Source organism: Mytilus trossulus, chromosome 1 (genome assembly GCF_036588685.1).
Source record: "Mytilus trossulus isolate FHL-02 chromosome 1, PNRI_Mtr1.1.1.hap1, whole genome shotgun sequence".
NCBI classification, from domain to species: domain Eukaryota; kingdom Metazoa; phylum Mollusca; class Bivalvia; order Mytilida; family Mytilidae; genus Mytilus; species Mytilus trossulus.
Genome location: NC_086373.1, coordinates 25137520 through 25157598, shown reverse-complemented (window position 1 = coordinate 25157598; position 20079 = coordinate 25137520). Strand labels below are relative to the sequence as shown.

The 20079-nt window shown below is 30.9% G+C and overlaps 1 protein-coding gene across 1 annotated transcript; it reads right to left on the bottom strand.

Annotated features, from left to right (window-relative positions):
• Nucleotides 1-432: 432 nt before the first annotated feature.
• On the bottom strand, nucleotides 433-19277 carry LOC134706549 (inter-alpha-trypsin inhibitor heavy chain H3-like). The gene is made up of 11 exons (XM_063565619.1): nucleotides 19105-19277; nucleotides 17504-17623; nucleotides 11694-11851; nucleotides 8383-8493; nucleotides 7632-7873; nucleotides 7092-7258; nucleotides 5012-5297; nucleotides 3766-4460; nucleotides 2314-2404; nucleotides 1267-1359; nucleotides 433-551 (listed from the first exon to the last, which is right to left on the bottom strand). Exons 2-11 carry the CDS (start codon nucleotides 17579-17581, stop codon nucleotides 433-435), a joined length of 2040 nt encoding a protein of 679 aa, XP_063421689.1. The 5' UTR covers nucleotides 17582-17623; nucleotides 19105-19277.
• Nucleotides 19278-20079: the final 802 nt, after the last annotated feature.

Genomic DNA, 20079 nt, shown 5'->3' with positions numbered 1-20079 from the left:
TGCACGTGGTTCTTTGGTGAAACCTATTTTTTACGAAGTTTGTGTCACTTTAGTTTCTTTTAACGCAATGATTTGCAAAAAATGATGTGTTGTTTCTATGTGACAAAAACAAATAGGCGAAAGAAATCATTAGAATCCGCTGCATTTGTTTGAACCTGTTCTCAGTTAGGAGACTATTGTTGAGTGTTTCTCGTGTGTTACATAGCTTCGACCGTCGGTTTTTCTGTTTCAATTATATTACACTAGTCATGTTGTGTCCCTTTATTTCTGCTATTCGTTGTGTGCCAAGGTTCCATGTTAAACGCTGTACTTTGACCTATAATTGTTACTTTTTAAACATTGTGACTTGAATCGAGAGTTCACTTGTCTCAGTGGGACTAATATCATACTAGATACCATGTCTTCTTATTTCTATATAAATATTTCGCCAAATTAACCTGATAAGGGATCTTTCAGAATCTTAATCACATCTCCTTTGGCTGCATCCACATCAAAGCATATTGGATACTCGATGCCTTTAATTCTAACCATGAAATGGGGATCACCTCCTCCTGTAATATTTGTATTTGAATGATTATTGAATAAAATCAAATCTGTTTAGAAAATAGCAAATCACAAGCTGCATAAATATTTTCTCATGATAATAGTATTTAATTGTATCTTGTCGACCATGCGTTGACTACTCATGACATCTTCCTTCTCACATGTGGCGAATATCTAATGATATCACATGCTACCACTTATCCCAATGATAGTTTCTTTGTGTTTTCTCACGAGTATGCACTTGATGTTTTCGTCGTTCCAATCAACTACATAAATTACGAACAACAAAACAACTGCTGTTTATATTTATGTTGCTTTTTCGCGTATCATGGAGTTCGTTTTAATCGCATGTAATTCTACTCCATTTACGGTATTGAGCAGCATTTACACGCACTTATGTTTCAGGGTTAATCAAATATATATGTGTCTTCGTTTAGTTTTTGTTCTTTTTTCTTAGTTTTTTTTGGACCAGTTATGAAAACTATACTCGACTCAATCGCGTTCAATCGCGATTATATAGAAAAACAGATATTATTGTAAAAGTTAAAGTTTATGGTTAAAATAACAACACCACAACCTTTAATGTCGACCTATTCATAACCTCAACTTGTATAACAACGAAGATCTCAAATATATTTATATCTAACAAAATCGTACATTTATAGTCTGCTAGACCGAGAAGTGAACAGTCATCATATACAGGAAAATATTATAAGAACAAACCTCCTCCTTCGGTACTAACACCGTCAGCTTTGCGTTTAATTCCTTTCGGAACACTTTGTTTTCTATTCTCTGTCTGATGTAAAGCAAGGGCAACTGTGAGGAAAAAGTAAAAAAACAAACTGATTATTATGTACTATAAAATACTTCTTTTTAAATCATACCACATCTTCTTTTTTATATACACTGAACATATCAGTTTGATTTATGACACAATATACGTACAATATTATTAAAACAAAAGAGGAGGCCAAATTCTTTACCATCGATTGATTTACAAGTCACTTTGCTGTCTTACAAACTGGCATGCTGGTTCCAAAATATGATACTAGTCTTTTTATCATTCGAATATCTTATAATATGATTGCCTGATATATATAAGTTAGAGTAAATTAGGAGAATGGGAAAAATAATAGAAATTGGAAATTAAAACAAATCTTGAATATTCATTTTTATCTAAAAAGATAATACAAGTGGAGCGAAAGATACCAGAGGGACACTCAAACTACTAGATCGAAAATAAACTGACAACGCAATGGCTAAAAAAGAAAAAGACAAAAGACAAATAATATTACACAAGAAACAACAGAGAAAACAAACTAAAGACTTTAAGCAACACGAATTTCAGACAATATATAGTTATATCAAAAGTATGATATTGCATTAACTCAGAAAATCACATAACAGACAGTCACATAACCACAAAATGATCTTTCTTATCAGTGGGAATCATTATGGCATCAGATATATCTAGTAGCTTTGTGTTCAAAGTCTTCATTATCATGAGGCAAGGAGGTCTTTGCAAACACAATCAAAATTATTAAAAAAAAAATGAAAATTCTGCCGGCTTATAAAAAAGAAGATGTTAAAAAAGAAGGCTTAGTTGGAAATCAAAATAGAATAATAATTCATGCAATAAGACTCGATCTGTTTTCAATGGTTTCTAGCGGACGTCATAGTCCTTATTTTAATAATAATACATAAAGAAGTAATAAAAAAAAAAAATATTGAAATATTTGTATCCTAGCTAATAAACAAGATTTGACATACGTAAAGAATCCTCATTTTCTTCCAATAAGCCATGTTGCCGTTTATCAGGTAACGTAACAACGACAGACGCTAATGGTGTTACAAACTTGTACTGAAAAACAACATAGATGAACTACACTACCAAGAATTTTCTCACGTTTTTTTGGTACATTTCTACACCCGTATATATCAGTACTGTTCGGCAAGACAGAAAACTTGTCAAGTTATACTTTTTGTTTATTCAGTACTGTTTTGACAGTGCTGATTCAGTACTGATTTTGACAATACTGTTTCAGTACTTATTTTAACAGTACTGTTTCATTACTGATTTCGTCAATACTGTTTCAGTACTGATTTTGACAGTACTGTTTCAGTACTGATTTTGACAGTACTGTTTCAGTACTGATTTTGACAGTACTATTTCGGTGATGATTTCGTCAGTACTGTTTCATTATAACACTAATTAAATCAGTACTGTATCTGTAGGGAAATTTTCATTACTGTTTTAAGTATAAACATGTAACTGCTCTTTTCAGTGCATTTATCAATAGATAACTCTGTTCATTAGAAAATATGTCCTCTCTTTAAGTACGTAAATGTGCATCTTTTTTAAGGTTTTAATTTGTTTCTATTTTAGGTAAAATTAGTTTATTTACCTTAAAATTAGGTACAATGTTTACATTTGAATGCATACAGTAACGCCTATTTAAAAGTTATGTTGTTTGTATATTTTTGGTTAGTTAATTGTTCTCTTTGGACACTTACCCCATTTCCATTCATTTCTATATCGTGACATGTTTTCGTTATGTTTTTTTTTATTTCTCTAATTATTTTTGTCCTGATTTGGTTTTGGCTTAGTTCCAGCTCTTTGACAGTTACTTTAGCTTTTTTTAATATTCTGGCTTTATTTTATATTTATTGTCAAATTATTATATATTAAATACGAAATATTAAAAATTCAAAACACTTATACCCTTTCAATATATTATATCTGATAACTTCTGGCTATTGCAGAACTATTTCAGAGAATGATATATTTCTTTTACAAATAGATACCTCGATACACATATCATCTGTTTTGATTCGACCGCTACTGACAAGCCTTGTGTAGATTAATCTGAATGCGGAGATGGCGCATTGAATTAAATTAAGTTTTAGCTACGATAATTCGATAGCTTGTTCGTCGAATTCTGCACGGTGTTGTGACTTGTTTCGATGTATGAACTGTTGTAGCGTGTTGACAACTATGTGTTTTTACCATGTTATATATAAGTATTTACACGTCTAAAAAGTGTACGGACGTATTGAAGTGCAGTAACAGTTAACAATGTATAAAGGGCGATGAGGGGTTAACTTTCATATGTTAACTGACTAACACAAAATCATTATGGAGACAATATTCAAGATATGATTAATCAAAATTTGTAGGTAATTTTTACAATTGAGATAAATGTGTATTCGTATAGAAATTACCTTCAAAGACAGCTGTCTAACCATATGATTTAACATCCTCTTTTCTGTTGGGCTTTTTTCACCAATCGCTTTATCTAAAAGTTGCTTGATTGTAAGATACGCCCATATTCTCTTAGGTATTTTGTCGTTGTCAGATGATTTGTCCGTAGAATAAATTTGATTTTGAAGGTCAATCTCTAAAGGTAATTCTAAAGGTCCGTCTACTCCGAGGCCAGAAATTAAAACATCTATTATATCTCCATCGACATTAAATAACTTTCCAGCGGTTATTATTTCCTTGTCGTTATAAAACGTGCCATAGTTCAATTTGGTTGCTTTTTCTATGATATCCGTGTTTTTATGCAGATATTTGAACGTGATATTTCGTAGCGAAGGTGATGAAATTTCATCAAAGGATTGTTTGATTTGCAAAGAAGCATCATGGCCTTTAAAAATCTTTCTAGCTACACCATCATTTTTAACAGCAACTTTCTTGACAAATTCATAATCTGCTTCATCTCCAAATGCAAGACTGAAAATAGGTATGCGTTCAGTATTTTTCTCATCAATGTTGCTGATAATTTTACTGCTATCTTGTTCTCCTTTAGAGGCGTGACCATCAGTAAGAAACACTAACATTTTCATACGGTTATCATGTTTCGAAATATTGTTTAGAAACTCCAAACCTTTCAGAATTGCAATATTTATATCAGAATCTGTAAAAAAAATAAAATCTGCAGTTTCAAGGTAGATGTAAGATGTCAATAGGGATAATAATGCAATTAGGTGAGTATTGCATTAATACAAACTCCATCGCTTCATGATATCTGATACATATATGAGTACGTAGATTTTCTTAAAATCTGGATAATTAATCTTGTAATTTTTGTCTTCAAAAATCGCACGACAAAATGTGATTTGAATGTCTTATTGATTTATGGCTCAGACATTCCTCCAAATATTCAAATGTGTTTTAGATTTTGTCTCATGCTGTCGACGTCCTTTGGTGCCATGACAAAATGCATTATGTTACTTAAAACTGTGAATCGTCGAATTTCTCTTCACCAGATACGCATTTTTCGACAATAAACGTATCTTTAATGCATGTACCGGACAAAAAAAAGGAAAATCAAAAGATATTTAAGAAATACAGAGCGTATAAAACAAAAAAAGAACACAATGTAAAGCCGTGGCCAGTCACGAATTCAGGGCATAATTGCTTGATGAACATATATTCCTCAATTTAAAACAACTAATATTAACTCACATCCATTGGCTTGCATCTCTTTGAGATACTGACGTGCTTTTAGTTTATTTTCATTGCTTGCATTCAAAATCTGTGATTGCCATAATGTAGCGTTTGTGCTGAATTCCATTATATTGAATCTGTCAAGACTGTGAAAGTCTTGTATAATTGTATCAATAGCGTTACTTTGTTGTCGTATTTCAGTTCCATACATAGATGAACTCACATCTAGGATGAACAGAACATCCTTTTGAATTGGCTTTAGGCTTCCCGGGGAAAATTGATGCATAAAATATCCATCAGATATCTAGAATAATAAAATATATGGGTTGTAACACAAAACTAAATGTGATCTTTTTTTATATTGCTTCGAATCTTATCCTTGATGTGTTGATGTTCCAATTAAGCATCTGGGACTCATTCCACACAAAAAAATACGACATAAATTGGTCGTGGTATACGAATATGTTTTCTCGTTAGATGTTCTTGAAAGAAAAAGAAAAACGAAAAGGTTATTGTTCGACTTAATCCAATAGTTGCCAAATGTATTAGTCAAAGTTGCATTTCTTAAGACTTTTGATAACGAAAGAGAATATTCATTGGCAATTCTTCAAAATATGTAAGTATGTGAACTATTGTTTACGATACAAATTACAGCTATTCAAATGTATTTATATATATGTATACGAGTCTAAATTGAAAACTACGTTCAAACCTATGACTGCGTTGGATAAAAACCGCAGTTTTTATACGTGTGCATGTCAAACAAATTTCGTTGTAGAAGGGTCTAAAAACAGCACAAACAACATTTTCCAAAAGACCAAAAGAGTGAAAAAGTATATTTAAATAAAACGCATTTGACTAACAGGTCGAACAACTGATGTTCTTTAACCCTGCTGACTCCCATTGACGATTGCCAAATAAAATTGATCACAAGATGTAACAAAATGGATCCTAATATAAATTTAATACGTCACAGAAAAAAAAATTGTTAACTTGTGGACAGGATGTTGTGCCACAAACATTCGGTGTCAATATTTCTTTAGTACACCATATCCGGATTTCGACAATACATGTCTCTTCAGTGATGTTAGGGATCGAAACGGTATTTGGAAGGCCATATAAAAAGTACCCTCATTTTTAGAGAAAGTACCCTCATTTTTAGATTAACTCTTGAATTTTAAGAGTCAATATATAGGATGAACGGATCATATAAACCGGAGGGAAAATATGATACATGCCCAAACAAAAAATATAAACGAGTCTAAATTGAAAACTACGTTCAAACCTATGACTGCGTTGGATAAAAACCGCAGTTTTTATACGTGTGCATGTCAAACAAATTTCGTTGTAGAAGGGTCTAAAAACAGCACAAACAACATTTTCCAAAAGACCAAAAGAGTGAAAAAGTATATTTAAACAAAACGCATTTGACTAACAGGTCGAACAACTGATGTTCTTTAACCCTGCTGACTGCCATTGACGATTGCCAAATAAAATTGATCACAAGATGTAACAAAATGGATCCTAATATAAATTTAATACGTCACAGAAAAAAAAATTGTTAACTTGTGGACAGGATGTTGTGCCACAAACATTCGGTGTCAATATTTCTTTAGTACACCATATCCGGATTTCGACAATACATGTCTCTTCAGTGATGTTAGGGATCGAAACGGTATTTGGAAGGCCATATAAAAAGTACCCTCATTAATATATATATATACAGAATAATATTTAGCGTTAGAATTCACAAAATGGCTGTCGTTACCATTGATACCACAGAAATAACTATGATTTGGGTCCGATTTGGTGACTTTTGTATAAGCATCCAAACACAGGATTTTTACTTTCACATATTCAGAAAGAAAGAAAAACAAAAGAAAAAAATATCAAAACTTCCAAACATTTGTGTACCACCTATCGTTTGTATAGAGCGTTTTTGTAAAAAAAATAGTAATAATAAAATGTTTACAGAATATTTTTTTGTTTCACCTTTCGCGATTTTGAGTTGATGGCAATTATTATTTAGCATGTTTTCCATCTGAATTAAACAAATACAATAGCTAGCTCAACCAACTAACAGTAAATTTGCTATTACCATGACTTCACCGGCGTCAAATTTTCTCTGGACATCATACTCGACAACAAACAATCCTGATATTCCCTGGTCAGACATCTGTTTCTGATCTTCGGCGCTCGGGGCATAATTAATTGTGGCAGATTTCGATGTTGGTCGGTCAATAACAGCTAATGCGTTTAATTCTTCTGTATAAATTAATGAAAGGTTAACATATGATAATGCCTTTTCGTGGGGTTCTTATCACCAACACATATAACTAGTCTTCCGTTTAAATGTAAAATTACGCTTTACTCGCATTTGTATAAATTTGTATAATAAAAGGCATTTCATTTCCATATCCAGAAAATAGTAAGTGATTAAACATGTTTCTCATATATCTCGAAAATATATGAAATCCAAAGTTTTCACCAAAACAAAATGCGAAATCATTTATATGTTCGATAAGTCAAATTTTTAAATGAAGTAAGAGTTGTTTCGGGTTATTTATTAAAAATCTATTTCCACGTTTTTTTCTCATTACAGAAAGCAGAATAATTAAAAATTTATAAGCGTACAAACCATCTTTATTAGATAGGGTGTTGTTTCGTAGTCGTGGCACTAAAAGTTTGGTAATATTTCTTGATTCAAAAATTAAAACATCAACCGCTAAATCCTCTACAATCTGTCCTGGATCGACATATATTTTGTGTTGATATATACCATTAACTCGTTGTATTAGTTCTTGATAAGTCAGATTGAAAGTCACTCTACTCTCAGCTGGTACGTTTATATCAAAACTAAATCTGCTAGTATATCTGAATCTGTGAATGACATAGTTATGATTGAAATTTATAAAATGACTGCTTATAACCAAGAGTAAAATCAAGAAAAATAACAAAAACCAAAGCTCAAACACATCAAACGAATTGATAACAACTGTCATATTCCGGACTTTGTATTGGATTAAACCTGGTTTTATAGCCAGCCAAACCTCTCACTTTGATGATAGTCGCATAATATTATAGTAAATTGACAATGATAAGTGAATATAAAGACCAATTGGCCCAACAAATAATTTAAATCGGAAGTAAACTATGTTTTATCTTTCAAGTACATGTACACTGAACGAAATTTAAAAAGAGTGACATTTGATATTTAATATCTTAATTATCTCTTTCACCATGCATTGCAGTCATTATGTGTAATAACATAGTTTGATTTTAGAAATACAAGAGATACATGTTATTTGTTGATGAAGTTTATAAAAAAAACATACATATTAAATTCCAATTAAATAATTGGATATTCTAGAAATGGTATGTTTACTTACTTTTCTGTCATTTGTTGTGCATTGTGCCAACTCTTTTTTCCACTTTCATATTTTTCTTTCACTCTCCCCCTTTTCTTGATTTCTCCGGGATACAGTTGACCATTTATTTCGCTGAAAGGACAATAAAGAGTATAACAGATTGTTTTAAGTATAATGTACAATTTATTTCATAAAATGGTGGTGAAATTCTCTAAGGATTAGCTGGTTCACTGACAATTTATATTTGGAGTTGCATACTCATTTAATTAAGTTTATCATATAAGGATAAACTGTTTTAATAAAAGTTTAACTCCATTTTCCGGAATCAATCCTAATTGATTCTTAATTTAATCACATCAATAATACGTCATTTCGTGACGTCATTCATGCGTTATCATTCAAGTGCAAAATTGCCAACATAGCTAACGAAAATCGTTCAATATGAGAACAAGTTTTACAATGAATTCAATAAAAAGGTCCTGCGGGAATATCATCGGAAAATGAGGATTTATTGGGATGGGACCAAAACTAAGCCTTGCAACATGTCACCTACGAACCCGTCAAAGAGTTGTTGCAATGATTCTGAACGTGAAGTGATCGTGACTGTTTCTACATGAGGTATCGGTGTAACGTCCATATTCTCATCGGACGTGGCTGTGTATTAGCACATCCCGCACAACCAAACCAACGCCCAATTTGGACAAACGTGTGGATACAGATCGAAGCAGACCATGATAATGTTACTATTCCCCAGTACGAATTGCGTTATTTTACAAAAAAGTATAGTGAAATACGTATGCATGTATATATGCAACTGATAATTTCTTGTTGTGCTAACACAGATATAAAATGAATAAACACAAAAAAAACATTAATCATGTACTGTTTAACCACTGTCAAAGATGTAGGGTTAGGATCTTAACACTATAATAAACACCGGCACATTCAGTTACAGTATTGTGCCTGTCCCAAGTCTGGAGTCTGTAATTCAGTGGTTGTCGTTTGTTTCTTTGTTAAATGTTTATTATCGTTTTTTGTACATACATTGGGACATTAGTTCTCTCTTTTGAATTGTCTTACATTTGTCATTGCGGGGCATTTTATAGATGACAATGCGGCATGAAATATACTCATTGTTGACGGTCGTTCGGTGACCTTTAGTTGTTAATTACTGTGTCATTTGGTCTCTTGTGAAGAGTTATCTTATTGACAGTAATACCATATCCTCTTTTTATATGAAAGTGTGGCCATATCTATAATAATATGTACTCATGTACAAACGAATTCAATGAGCTACCTTTACTTCAACGCTCATTAGAACAGAAAGGATACTGAGCAAACATTAACTAACACCTTTTTTTCAAAGGTTTTGTCCTTAATAATATTAAAAGAAGAATAGTATCTTCCAAGCACACAAAGCAGGATCAAGAAAATATATGACATGATATATATGTATGTCCCATAAAGTAAGAATAGAATTTAAGTGTGATGTCATATTAAACGAAATTTACTCTACTGACATAAATATTTCCTAAGGTGATACAGCTCTTATTTGAACACCCAATATTTATTAGTGCAAATAAGGTAACTGTTCAACTACCCTTTTGGACTTTCAGTAGAAAAATTATATTCTTGATATACAAGTTGTAACGTATTTATTGGTATCAGTGTTTATTTAGCTTTATTTTTTTATTTAATGTAAATATTTAAGTAAATAATATAGGGAATTGAAAATTAATAGACACACTTTAAAAGTCATATGCACTGGATTATTCGATATTCAAGAGCTTGCAGCTCCTACTCAGACTTTGTAAAACGTCATCAGTGTCTGAAAAGAAAGTTGATGAACCAGGGGTATGTCAAAGAACGTCTCGTCCCTTTTCTAAAAAAGTTCATCGGAAGGTACCAAGACCTTGTTGATAAATATTCCGTATCAACTTCCCAAATAATACACGATGGTCTTGATGTATAGATTCTGCGTACTAATGTTGTTTATCATCTTAACAACGTGTTTTAATGTTCTTTCATTTGTCTTTGTTCTACTATTAATATTAATTTTACTGTTGCATTGTTTTATGTGATATCCGTTTGACGTGGCACGGTACTTATACATCTCGTCAATATGTTTGTATTGGCTTTCATTTTTTGGTGGTTTGTTTTGTATTTCTGTTGTTCTTATTACGTGACTCTGTTCTTTAAAAGATCCCGTCAGTATGATATTGTTCTATTATATGCCATTATGATATATTTCTATTATGAATTACTATACACGTTGAACCACAAACGTCAAAATCATTCAATCGCGTAGTGGAATTATCTAATTTTGGATTCTTATAGATTCTATATATAACTTTTGGACTACTTTAAAACTCGATCTATTTCTGAAATTTATTTGTACATACTTTTGATTTTTTAACCCTGCATGCTAACATTGCTTATATTAAATTTTAAAATTGTTTTAATGCACATTGAACGACAAAGTTATGTGAGGTATGAATTTTTCTGACGTCAGACACTCAAATCAATCAATGTGTTCGTAGATAGTAGATGTTTTTGTGTTTTGTCAAATTGTTCCTTTTAAAATTGTTATACGATGATGACTGATGTACCCATATTTTGACTATTTTATTTATTGTGTCTGTTAATTTAACGCATCAATGTAAATATAACGGAATTTGATGAGACTGTCATTAAAGTGAGAGGGTTAGCGCTATAGAACCAGGTTTAGTCCCCCATTTTCTACATTTGAAAATGCCTGTACCAAGTAAGGAATATGGCAGTTCTTGTCCATTCGTTTTTGATGCGTTTTGTTATTTGATTTTGCCATGTGATTATGGACTTTTCGAATTGATTTTCCTCTAAGTTCAGTATTTTTGTGATTTTACTTTTTAATGTAATGGTTAAAATTTGTTGGGTAGATATGTCCAAGATACACATAAAATTATCTTTGTGTTTCGGTCCAAACTTGTCAAGAAACAACCTTTAGACCAACCAAGTCTAAAAAGGAAATTCAAATATAACAAAATGAAATGAAAAGAAAAGTCCATTAAGTTATAGTTGAATATGTGGTATGGGCTTTAATCATTGTTGAAGGCCGTACGATAACATATAGTTGTTAATTTCTGTGTCATTTGGTCTCTTTTGAAGAGTTGTCTCATTGACAATCATACCAAATCTTCTTTTTATATATCAGGTGAAAGTACGCACAAAGAGGATAAAGTAAGTTTACTAAGTGAGAATAGATTTGGAAAAAAATATATAAATAAAGAATACAGAAACGAAAAAAAAACCAATCCAGGCCCTCATATACACATGTCTACGACAATACATACATTAGGAATTCCGTGATGAAAGCAGAATCTGGTATCACGACATGGAAACTTGACTCTTCTGGTGTCTCTACACTACTAACAACTGTGCTGGAAACTAACGTCGTAGCAAATCGGTGTGTTATGTCTGATTTAATGTGCATAAACTGTATTGAAGGATTCTGAAACCAAATAAAAAAATAAAAAAATGAACCCAATAAAGTTTGATAAATAATTGATAAAAACTCGGTGATGTTATATACAGTATAAAATTGAGAAAGGAAATGGGGAATGTGTCAAAGCGACAACAACCCGATCATAGAGCACCAAGGCCACCAATGGGTCTTCAATGTAGCGATAATTCCCGCACCCGTTGGTGTCCTTCAACTGGCCCCTAAAAAATATGGTAACAAGTACAATGATAATGAACGTCATACTAAACTCTGTATTATACACAATAAAATAAAAATTGAAAATCAAACAAGACTAACAAAGGCCAGAGGCAAAAGATGTAACAAAAGAAAATAAATAAAATGACAGTAATACATAAATAACAACAGACTACTATCAGTTAATTGGTGTACCAGCTCCAGCTCCAGACCTCAATTAAACTGATTGAAAGATTATGTCTTCATCATATGAATATCAAGCACAATCCTTCCCGTTAGGGGTTTAGTATCCTACTATCATAAAATATACGAGAAGAACATAACGCGTGTCATGCCAACAACTGCTTAAAAACAATGTGTTTAGTTCCGATGCAAAGACCCTATAGGTGAATCAATATTAAAGCCAAAATATGCAATCTTAAATGACCGGACAACAGTATCGTAACTATATCCCTTCTTAATAATAAAATTGAGAATGGAAATGGGGAAAGTGTTAAAGAGACAACAACCCGACCATAAAAAAAAGGCCAGAAGGTCACTAACAGGTCTTTAATGTAGCGAGAAATTCCCGCATCCGGAGGCGTCCTTCAGCTGGCCCCTTAACAAGTTGTTATATACACGGGCGAATCGTACAAGTTGAGATATATAAACGCCATAAGATGGTGACAAGGGAACTTCACCATCTAAAAATGGATAATTAACGATAGGAAAAGAAAAATCATCTCTTTTATCATAATTTTTTGTATTCAGCTTCCCGTAAATGATATAGATATCACGATCGAGGAAAGGGCAGTGGTCATTGTTAGTATTAGCTTTATTTAAAGTAAGTTCAACATGATAAATTTCTTTAGTATACATACTGAAGTCGTCGTTATTGAGAGCTAGTATATCATCCAAATATCTAAAAGTGTTGTTAAATTTTTGTATCAAATGTTGTTTGTTTCGATGGGTCTTTGCTAATTTAAGTTATAAATTGTAACTCATAACAATTCAAAAACAGGTCCGCAATAAGTAGTGCACAGTAAGTCCCAATTGGAATTCCAATAAATTGACGATATACGGAATCTCCACTGCGAACAAAAATGTTATCAAGTAAAAATCCAAGCGCATATAAAGTATCAAAGCATGGCCAATTGACATAGTTCTTTTGTTATTATATAGTCCATAGTCCATATATTATTTGCATATTATGATCCTTTTAAAGGTTCACATCGGTTGCATTCATAAATCAAATTATCTAAATGAACAAAGACATGCAGCTCACGTTGAACAAAATAGTTTTACTTTTTAAGAATTTGTTGATTTTTATGTTTCATCTCGTAACATCCTATTTCCATGCTTATATAAGTTATATACTGACGAAAGTAACGACACATTATGTTAAATTTTAAGATGGATTAAGTACTTACTGTTTTTACCTTAGATTTTATTTATGTTTGCTTTATCGAAAAGCTATATGGTATTTATTGTTATTTATTTGATTGAAAACATCAAAAGAAATACGCCTTGATCCTGTCTGGTGTTTTTCTTTGCATTGCATTATATATTTTTAAAACCTATCAGCAGGCAAAACTATGAAGCTCTATAAAACACTGCTATCATTCTTGATCATAATTTCAATTTGTCTAGCAAACTAAATTAATTTTCAATCGATCGTTTTGTTCTAATAATTTGACAAATTGATGATTTAGGACGACTTCAGTTCAAATGACCCCTAACAAATCATCATTTCAACGGTGTTTGTTTTCTATGTTAGATCATTTAACCCTACCAACAAGCAGATACAACACCACGAAAATCATTACTTTAGACCAACATGGGATTTTCCTAACGAAAGATGTCCTAACTGCGCAGTTCAAATTAGTATTGAATGTCATGATATATTTGACTACGGAAATATATCTTCCTAAATATAGTATCTATTTACGTATATACAGAAATCAATACATCTTCTTGTTTAGTATTTTTTTCCTTGTTGTAACAAATCTGATAACATTAATTATAAAGTTCACTGAAACTGTTACAATTTGAGATTGATGAATACATGGTCTACATGATGAAAAATAAATTCAGATTTTTTTGCACTAAAGTATAACCTATTTTAACGCATTTTTCGTTTACCCCATTTAGCGTAAAGTTAGACATCAATGCCTATTTTAGCAAAAAGTGAAATTTTCAATGTCCCAGAAATCATGATTAATATTTTTTATTTTTTTATAGAATAAAAAAAACACACTTTAAAAATACATTATTCCAATTATACAACACTAAAAGTCTGAAAGGTTTTAACTCAAATATTACGTGTCCGTTCTAGACTGAAAATATGTTAGAGAACGTAATACGTAAAGGGCTTGATATACCCCCTGTGCATTACTGTTCACGAAATTGGAGTAGGAACTGTACCCTTTCTTTGTTCTATCAAGATTGAGGTGCATATTCAATACACTTCTCATTTTGAAAAATGCTGTTGTTTTCAATTTGATGATAGTAAAAAAACGTATAACGTAATTTCCATGATTAACCAAACTGTAAATGCAGGCAACTTAACCATTAAGTCAGCATAAATTACTGTTTGTCGACCATTTAAGTTTGTGCTGAAATGGACTAACGAAAATACAGTTAAACGGATTAATCTTGTGCTAAAACGTCTCCATGTAGTATAAAATGGCCTGCGCTCTTTGCAATGGAGCTAAAACTGCGCAGTCTAATTGATGACATGAGTTGATGAATAATTGAATCGATTAATTGATTTAAAAGACATTCGCAATCCCCAGTATTTAAGAAGGCAACAAAAAACCTAAGCCAAAAAAACACCTTAATAAGCTGTGATTCCGAATGATTAAATAAACACAACGGGATGAAATGTGCATTGGTGTGACAGTTCAAAGTTAAACATTCGTACATGGTTATGTCAAGTGTGAATGTCCTACAAATACTAACAAAGGACAGTGTTTCAAAACTTTCATGTTATGAAAATAGTAACAATACCCTATCTAGTAATTTTAGCAATATGGTAGGCATAATCTTAAGCACAAAGTTAATGTGAGGTAGTGTGTCATTTAAAGGTTTACAACTTTTGCTTGTATATTTTTTTACCACACCCATTTAACATGCTGATAAACAATTCTTTAGTACATGTAACAGTAAGTACAATATTGTTGCATCTAACTTTCATAGACAACAACAGGTTAACTTGTCTCCTAATTTTTTTTTAAAGTTCTCGAATCACTTAGTCTTATATAGTTAAACACTAGCTAGACTAAGACAAACTGCATTTAATTTCTCTTTTTTTATGCCAAAAAGGATGTAAGAGACTTTAGAATTCAAAAATATAAAAATAACTGAATTTGATCTTCTTATTTTACATGTTGTCTTGCTAAAAATGCATCCAAGTCTGTCTACATTTTGAAACATGTAAATAAATATGCGCTCTCATATCTGAGTACGTCGGTCAATGAACTTATCCAAATATGACCCTACAGCCCAAAAATAATCGGAGACCACAAGTACTAGACAGATTAAACATTGCTTGTTCTAAAGTAGCAACCTCTTGTTAATTCCACTTTATTATTAGAAACATAATACTGATAACCGGTTATTTTTGTACCGGATGTATGATTATCAACAAAAACTCTTAATATAATTGATAAAAATTTGGTTATCAAATATTATATTCTGTTCAAATAGTTTATTGGAAAAGGCACATATTATGGTTTTAAAACTACCTAGTATATCTATTTTATAAAACAATACTCTGAAAAAATACCTTTCTTTTGGTTTCAAAAATAGTGAATTCGTTTGATATGTTTTATCATTTGATTTTGCCATTTGATTAGGAACTTTGAATTTTCCTCGGAGTTCAGTATTTTTGTTATTTTACTTTAGTTAATGGTACAAAAAAGAAGGCATTACAAAAGGGGGGGTAACAAATCAATAACAGTGACATAGGCAACAGAACACAAATGGCATTTTTTGGTAAAGCCGTATGAGTATGAATAATATATTTTAGTGGTTCTTTTTACAAACTTAAATTTTGTCCAGTCATTTTATTTTAAAAGAAACCTTATCTAATAATTCATTTTGATTGAACTTTTAATTTTCTAATTTTGTTGTGGCATATCAAATAACCATGATAACCGTTGGCATTATTGGGCTCTTTTAGCATGCATTAATTTCAATCGTTAATTTGTTCTCGTCCTACAAATATATGCGACAAACCTAATTAGCAGTGCTTTTTAAAATCTTGCTTTTTTGTCTGAATAACATTGACCTTCTATAATTTATCATAACATTCATATTGTAAAGAAAATCAAATGTGCATTTCCTCTATTAGTTTAGTGGATCACGTTTCTTATTAAGCTATTTATAGGGTGCTAGAGACGGGCATAGTTGTAAATGGTGTGTAGATCCTTTTCCATTATTGGTGCATGTAAATATTCTGTTTAATGCCATGAACGAGTTTTAATGACACTCCTGTCGAAGTTTTGAATCTCTTTGCTGGCATTTAATTTCATTTTCAATTTTTGATCATCTAAGGAACTATATGTATACCGATCACACTTTTAAGATTATAACTTCCCAAGTAAAAGGAAGGCAAAATATAAATAGATAAAACTATCCTAGTTTTTTCCCTCTTTTTATAATCACAGAAATAGACATTTAATCATACTATAATTGTAAATTGTATAACAGATTTGTCTTATGGTGAAAGGTTTAATTTGTTAAAGCTATTGCATATCATGTTGTAAACGTAAACTAATTTTCACGTCTAATGAGTTAATTGACCATTCGCCTTTTATCTGAACTTTCAGTACATTGTAAACATATTTTCATACTTAAAGTATATAATGCTTAAGAGAAGAAACTTGAGGTCTTACATAACTAAATAGACGTATTCTAATATAAACCGTTCCCCAATAAAATAAAACGAAATGGCTCTCCAAAGTACAAAAATATGAAGAAATATTTATTTTCATGGATTAGGTATGTCTGATTTACCATGTTTACTGTGTACTAACTGAATTGTAAAAACCATGTTGTAATTATTTAAATTCGACATTTTGTATTTACATATAAATTTCACCTATTAAAAAAAAAGGACAACACTAAAGTCATCAATATAGGCTATGAGAAATAGTCATAAAATTATAGTCGTCGTGTGAAATTTTGTTTTGTAAGGATTGTGGGAAATGAACAGAACCTGCCTCATATAGTCCTACTCGTTAAAAAGAAATGCGGGATGATCCACTGTATTAATGTACAATAATTTGATTGTAATTGCCATAAGAGAGTTTCAAAAGAAGGAGAATAGTAAAAACATGAAGTATTTGATATTTGATAAAAAGAAAATGCAGTATTATATCATTTTTTTTAAGTTGAATAGCCTTACATGCATTTTCAAACATTACTTTTTTTATGAATATGTTTAATAAATAAAGTATTTACCTGAGTTTTTACATCAACAATCTGCATAAACATAAAGACAAGTATCAAAATACTGTAATGTAGTTCTTGATACGCCATGTCCTGTCCGCTTGAAGTTCAAATCCAAAATAACTTGTTTATCTGCAATTTACATTAAATACTACAGAGATCAGTTGAACTACATAAATGAAACTTTGTTAAATGAACGCAGTTTTTAAAGTGTATCAGATCGTTTTGTCGCTATTACATTTAAAAGATAATAGGGTGTACATGTATATCAGGTTCGAGTCATACTGGACGCTTAATGTCAAATCTAGAGATATAATACCTGTATCATATAAACCATGATAGTGCTATGTGAATAAATGTATCTGTTTTCAAAACCGCGTCATCCCTATATACATGGGGATAGATTTTGACGAAGTAGAACCTGAATGTTGTAGAATTAATATATTGAAACTAGGTTTTCATTTTAATTTCTCTAAATTAAAAACACATTTGATACGCAGAAATTTATCTGCGTAGTTTTACTATTGATATATGGAGCGATACATGTAATGGTTGATATATTTCCATCATTATTATAAAAGGGTAAACTTTTTAAACGTCTCTTGTTTATTTATAAATAAAAGAAAATCATGAGGCTTTTTTTTTTGCTGCAAAGACAGGCGATGGCAGTGTGTAGATACTCCATAATAACTTCAGTTGATTTTGACCTATTTCGTTTTCATTATTCTTTTTTTTTTCATAACAAAAAGAAAAAGTTTTCATAATTGTAAGACCCCATAGTAGTTCGAGGTTCACGAAGATATAAAGTAGTTGTTGGAGAGACCGTCAATGTGAACAATAGGTAAAACAACATATGGTGTCATATAAAAGATTGATTTTTCCATCATAAATTTTAAATCTGGTATACTTTTCAAGATAACATTTTATTTTAAATATAATTTTTTTTTATTTTAGAAAGAAAATACATTGACACCGATGCTGTGGTTTTTGAAACAGAAAAAAATCTGGACCGAACTTTTTCGTCCGTACTCGTATTAATGATATCAGGGACAATTAAATGTTATTTCTCAAAAAACTAAATTGAATACCAGATAAATTTAAACATACAGTTTATAGCTATATAGGGTGTAGACAAAGGTTGAAAATTGAAAACAAATGTACAATCGTTATGCTTTGAAAGTGCAGAATTGTTGAATTGTTAAATATCAAAAATCAAAATCTAGTTTATAATCCCCACTAGTAATCCATCACAAAATCTAAGTTTTATTCAATTGACATGCATTGTTTTCTATTTTATTTACTTTCGATAAAAATTAATGTCAGGTATCAAAAAGGAATAATCTTTTGATAAAAACAAAGGTGCCGTTATCTTTGTCAGGACACCATTCATTATCAATATAAAACGTAAGACCTGGAGTTGTGCCATCTTATTTGATGACAAAAAACACCACCTAAATATCCATAACATGTATACTTTTCCATTCCGATGAACATGCATCTTGATAGTAGGATACAAAACGTTTAATTGCTTAAATCGCAAATTTAAAATGTGTTTTACTTCATTAATTTGTTTAGCTAAAGGCCGATGAAATAAAATATAATCAAATACTTACATTTTGTATTATTTCATTTTTAATAACTGTTGTCAGTTAATTCTTTACAATTCCCATTTCCTCTAGACTTCATCGTATTGGATTATTTGTAAACACATTTTTATTTAAGTAAGGCAACATATTCGTCTGGTAATTATATAAATGCATACGGGCTAAATAATTGTTCTGGTTTCGTTTGAATTTGTAATTATGTTCACATGAATGAGTTCATATGTAGGTTTATACCTACATGTAAGTAAATGATGTAATCTTGTTCTTCACTCCATAGGGTTTATAGTTTTTGCATGTGTTCATTAAATATATGAGATGTCATTTTGTATACTACATTAAGTTTGTCTACCTACGATATATATATATATATATATACGTGGAAAAGATTTCATTCATGATTTCATTACACAATCATATTAAAATGTAAATGAAGGTGGACCAAACACCTTGACAAAAATTTATTTATCTAGTTTTTATAACATTACATTTTGACAAAAAGAAATTGGCTCGTTCTTATAACATTTCATTTTGACATAACATCTACTTTAAATATGTTTTATGCTTTGATAAAAATATAAGAATTTCACACTTTATCGCATTTTTTGCATTCATTTGGTAAAATGCTTATAGCATTTTAACAAACACTAATTTTGATCATAGAGAAGATTAATATTTCCTCAACAGAAGAACGTGATTTAAAATATCTTTCTTAATAAAAAATCTGCATTCACTATTAAATTTGGAGTAGACTGTTTCATATGTAATGTGTTGACACAGTTATAATATGTATGACCTTACTACAATTAAACCTTTAATTGAGAAAAATTGTTACCAACCGACTGTTTAACTTACAAATTTTCTAAAAAAAACACAAACAAAAAAACAAATAAAAAAACTTGTATGTTAATATGTAAAGGAAATCAGCCGATAACAGTTCATTCTGTCAAATATTGTTCACTGGTATATCATATAGATAAAGTAATT

What these genes read in the sequence shown, in the direction of transcription:
- LOC134706549 (XM_063565619.1), bottom strand. Translation starts at nt 17,581, where the DNA reads ATGGCGTATCAAGAACTACATTACAGTATTTTGATACTTGTCTTTATG. An exon ending in GCACAACAAATGACAGAAAA is followed by an intron (nt 7,874 to 8,382) that starts GTAAGTAAACAT and finishes TGTCATTCACAG; the next exon opens with ATTCAGATATACTAGCAGAT. An exon ending in CACCCTATCTAATAAAGATG is followed by an intron (nt 7,259 to 7,631) that starts GTTTGTACGCTT and finishes TAATTTATACAG; the next exon opens with AAGAATTAAACGCATTAGCT.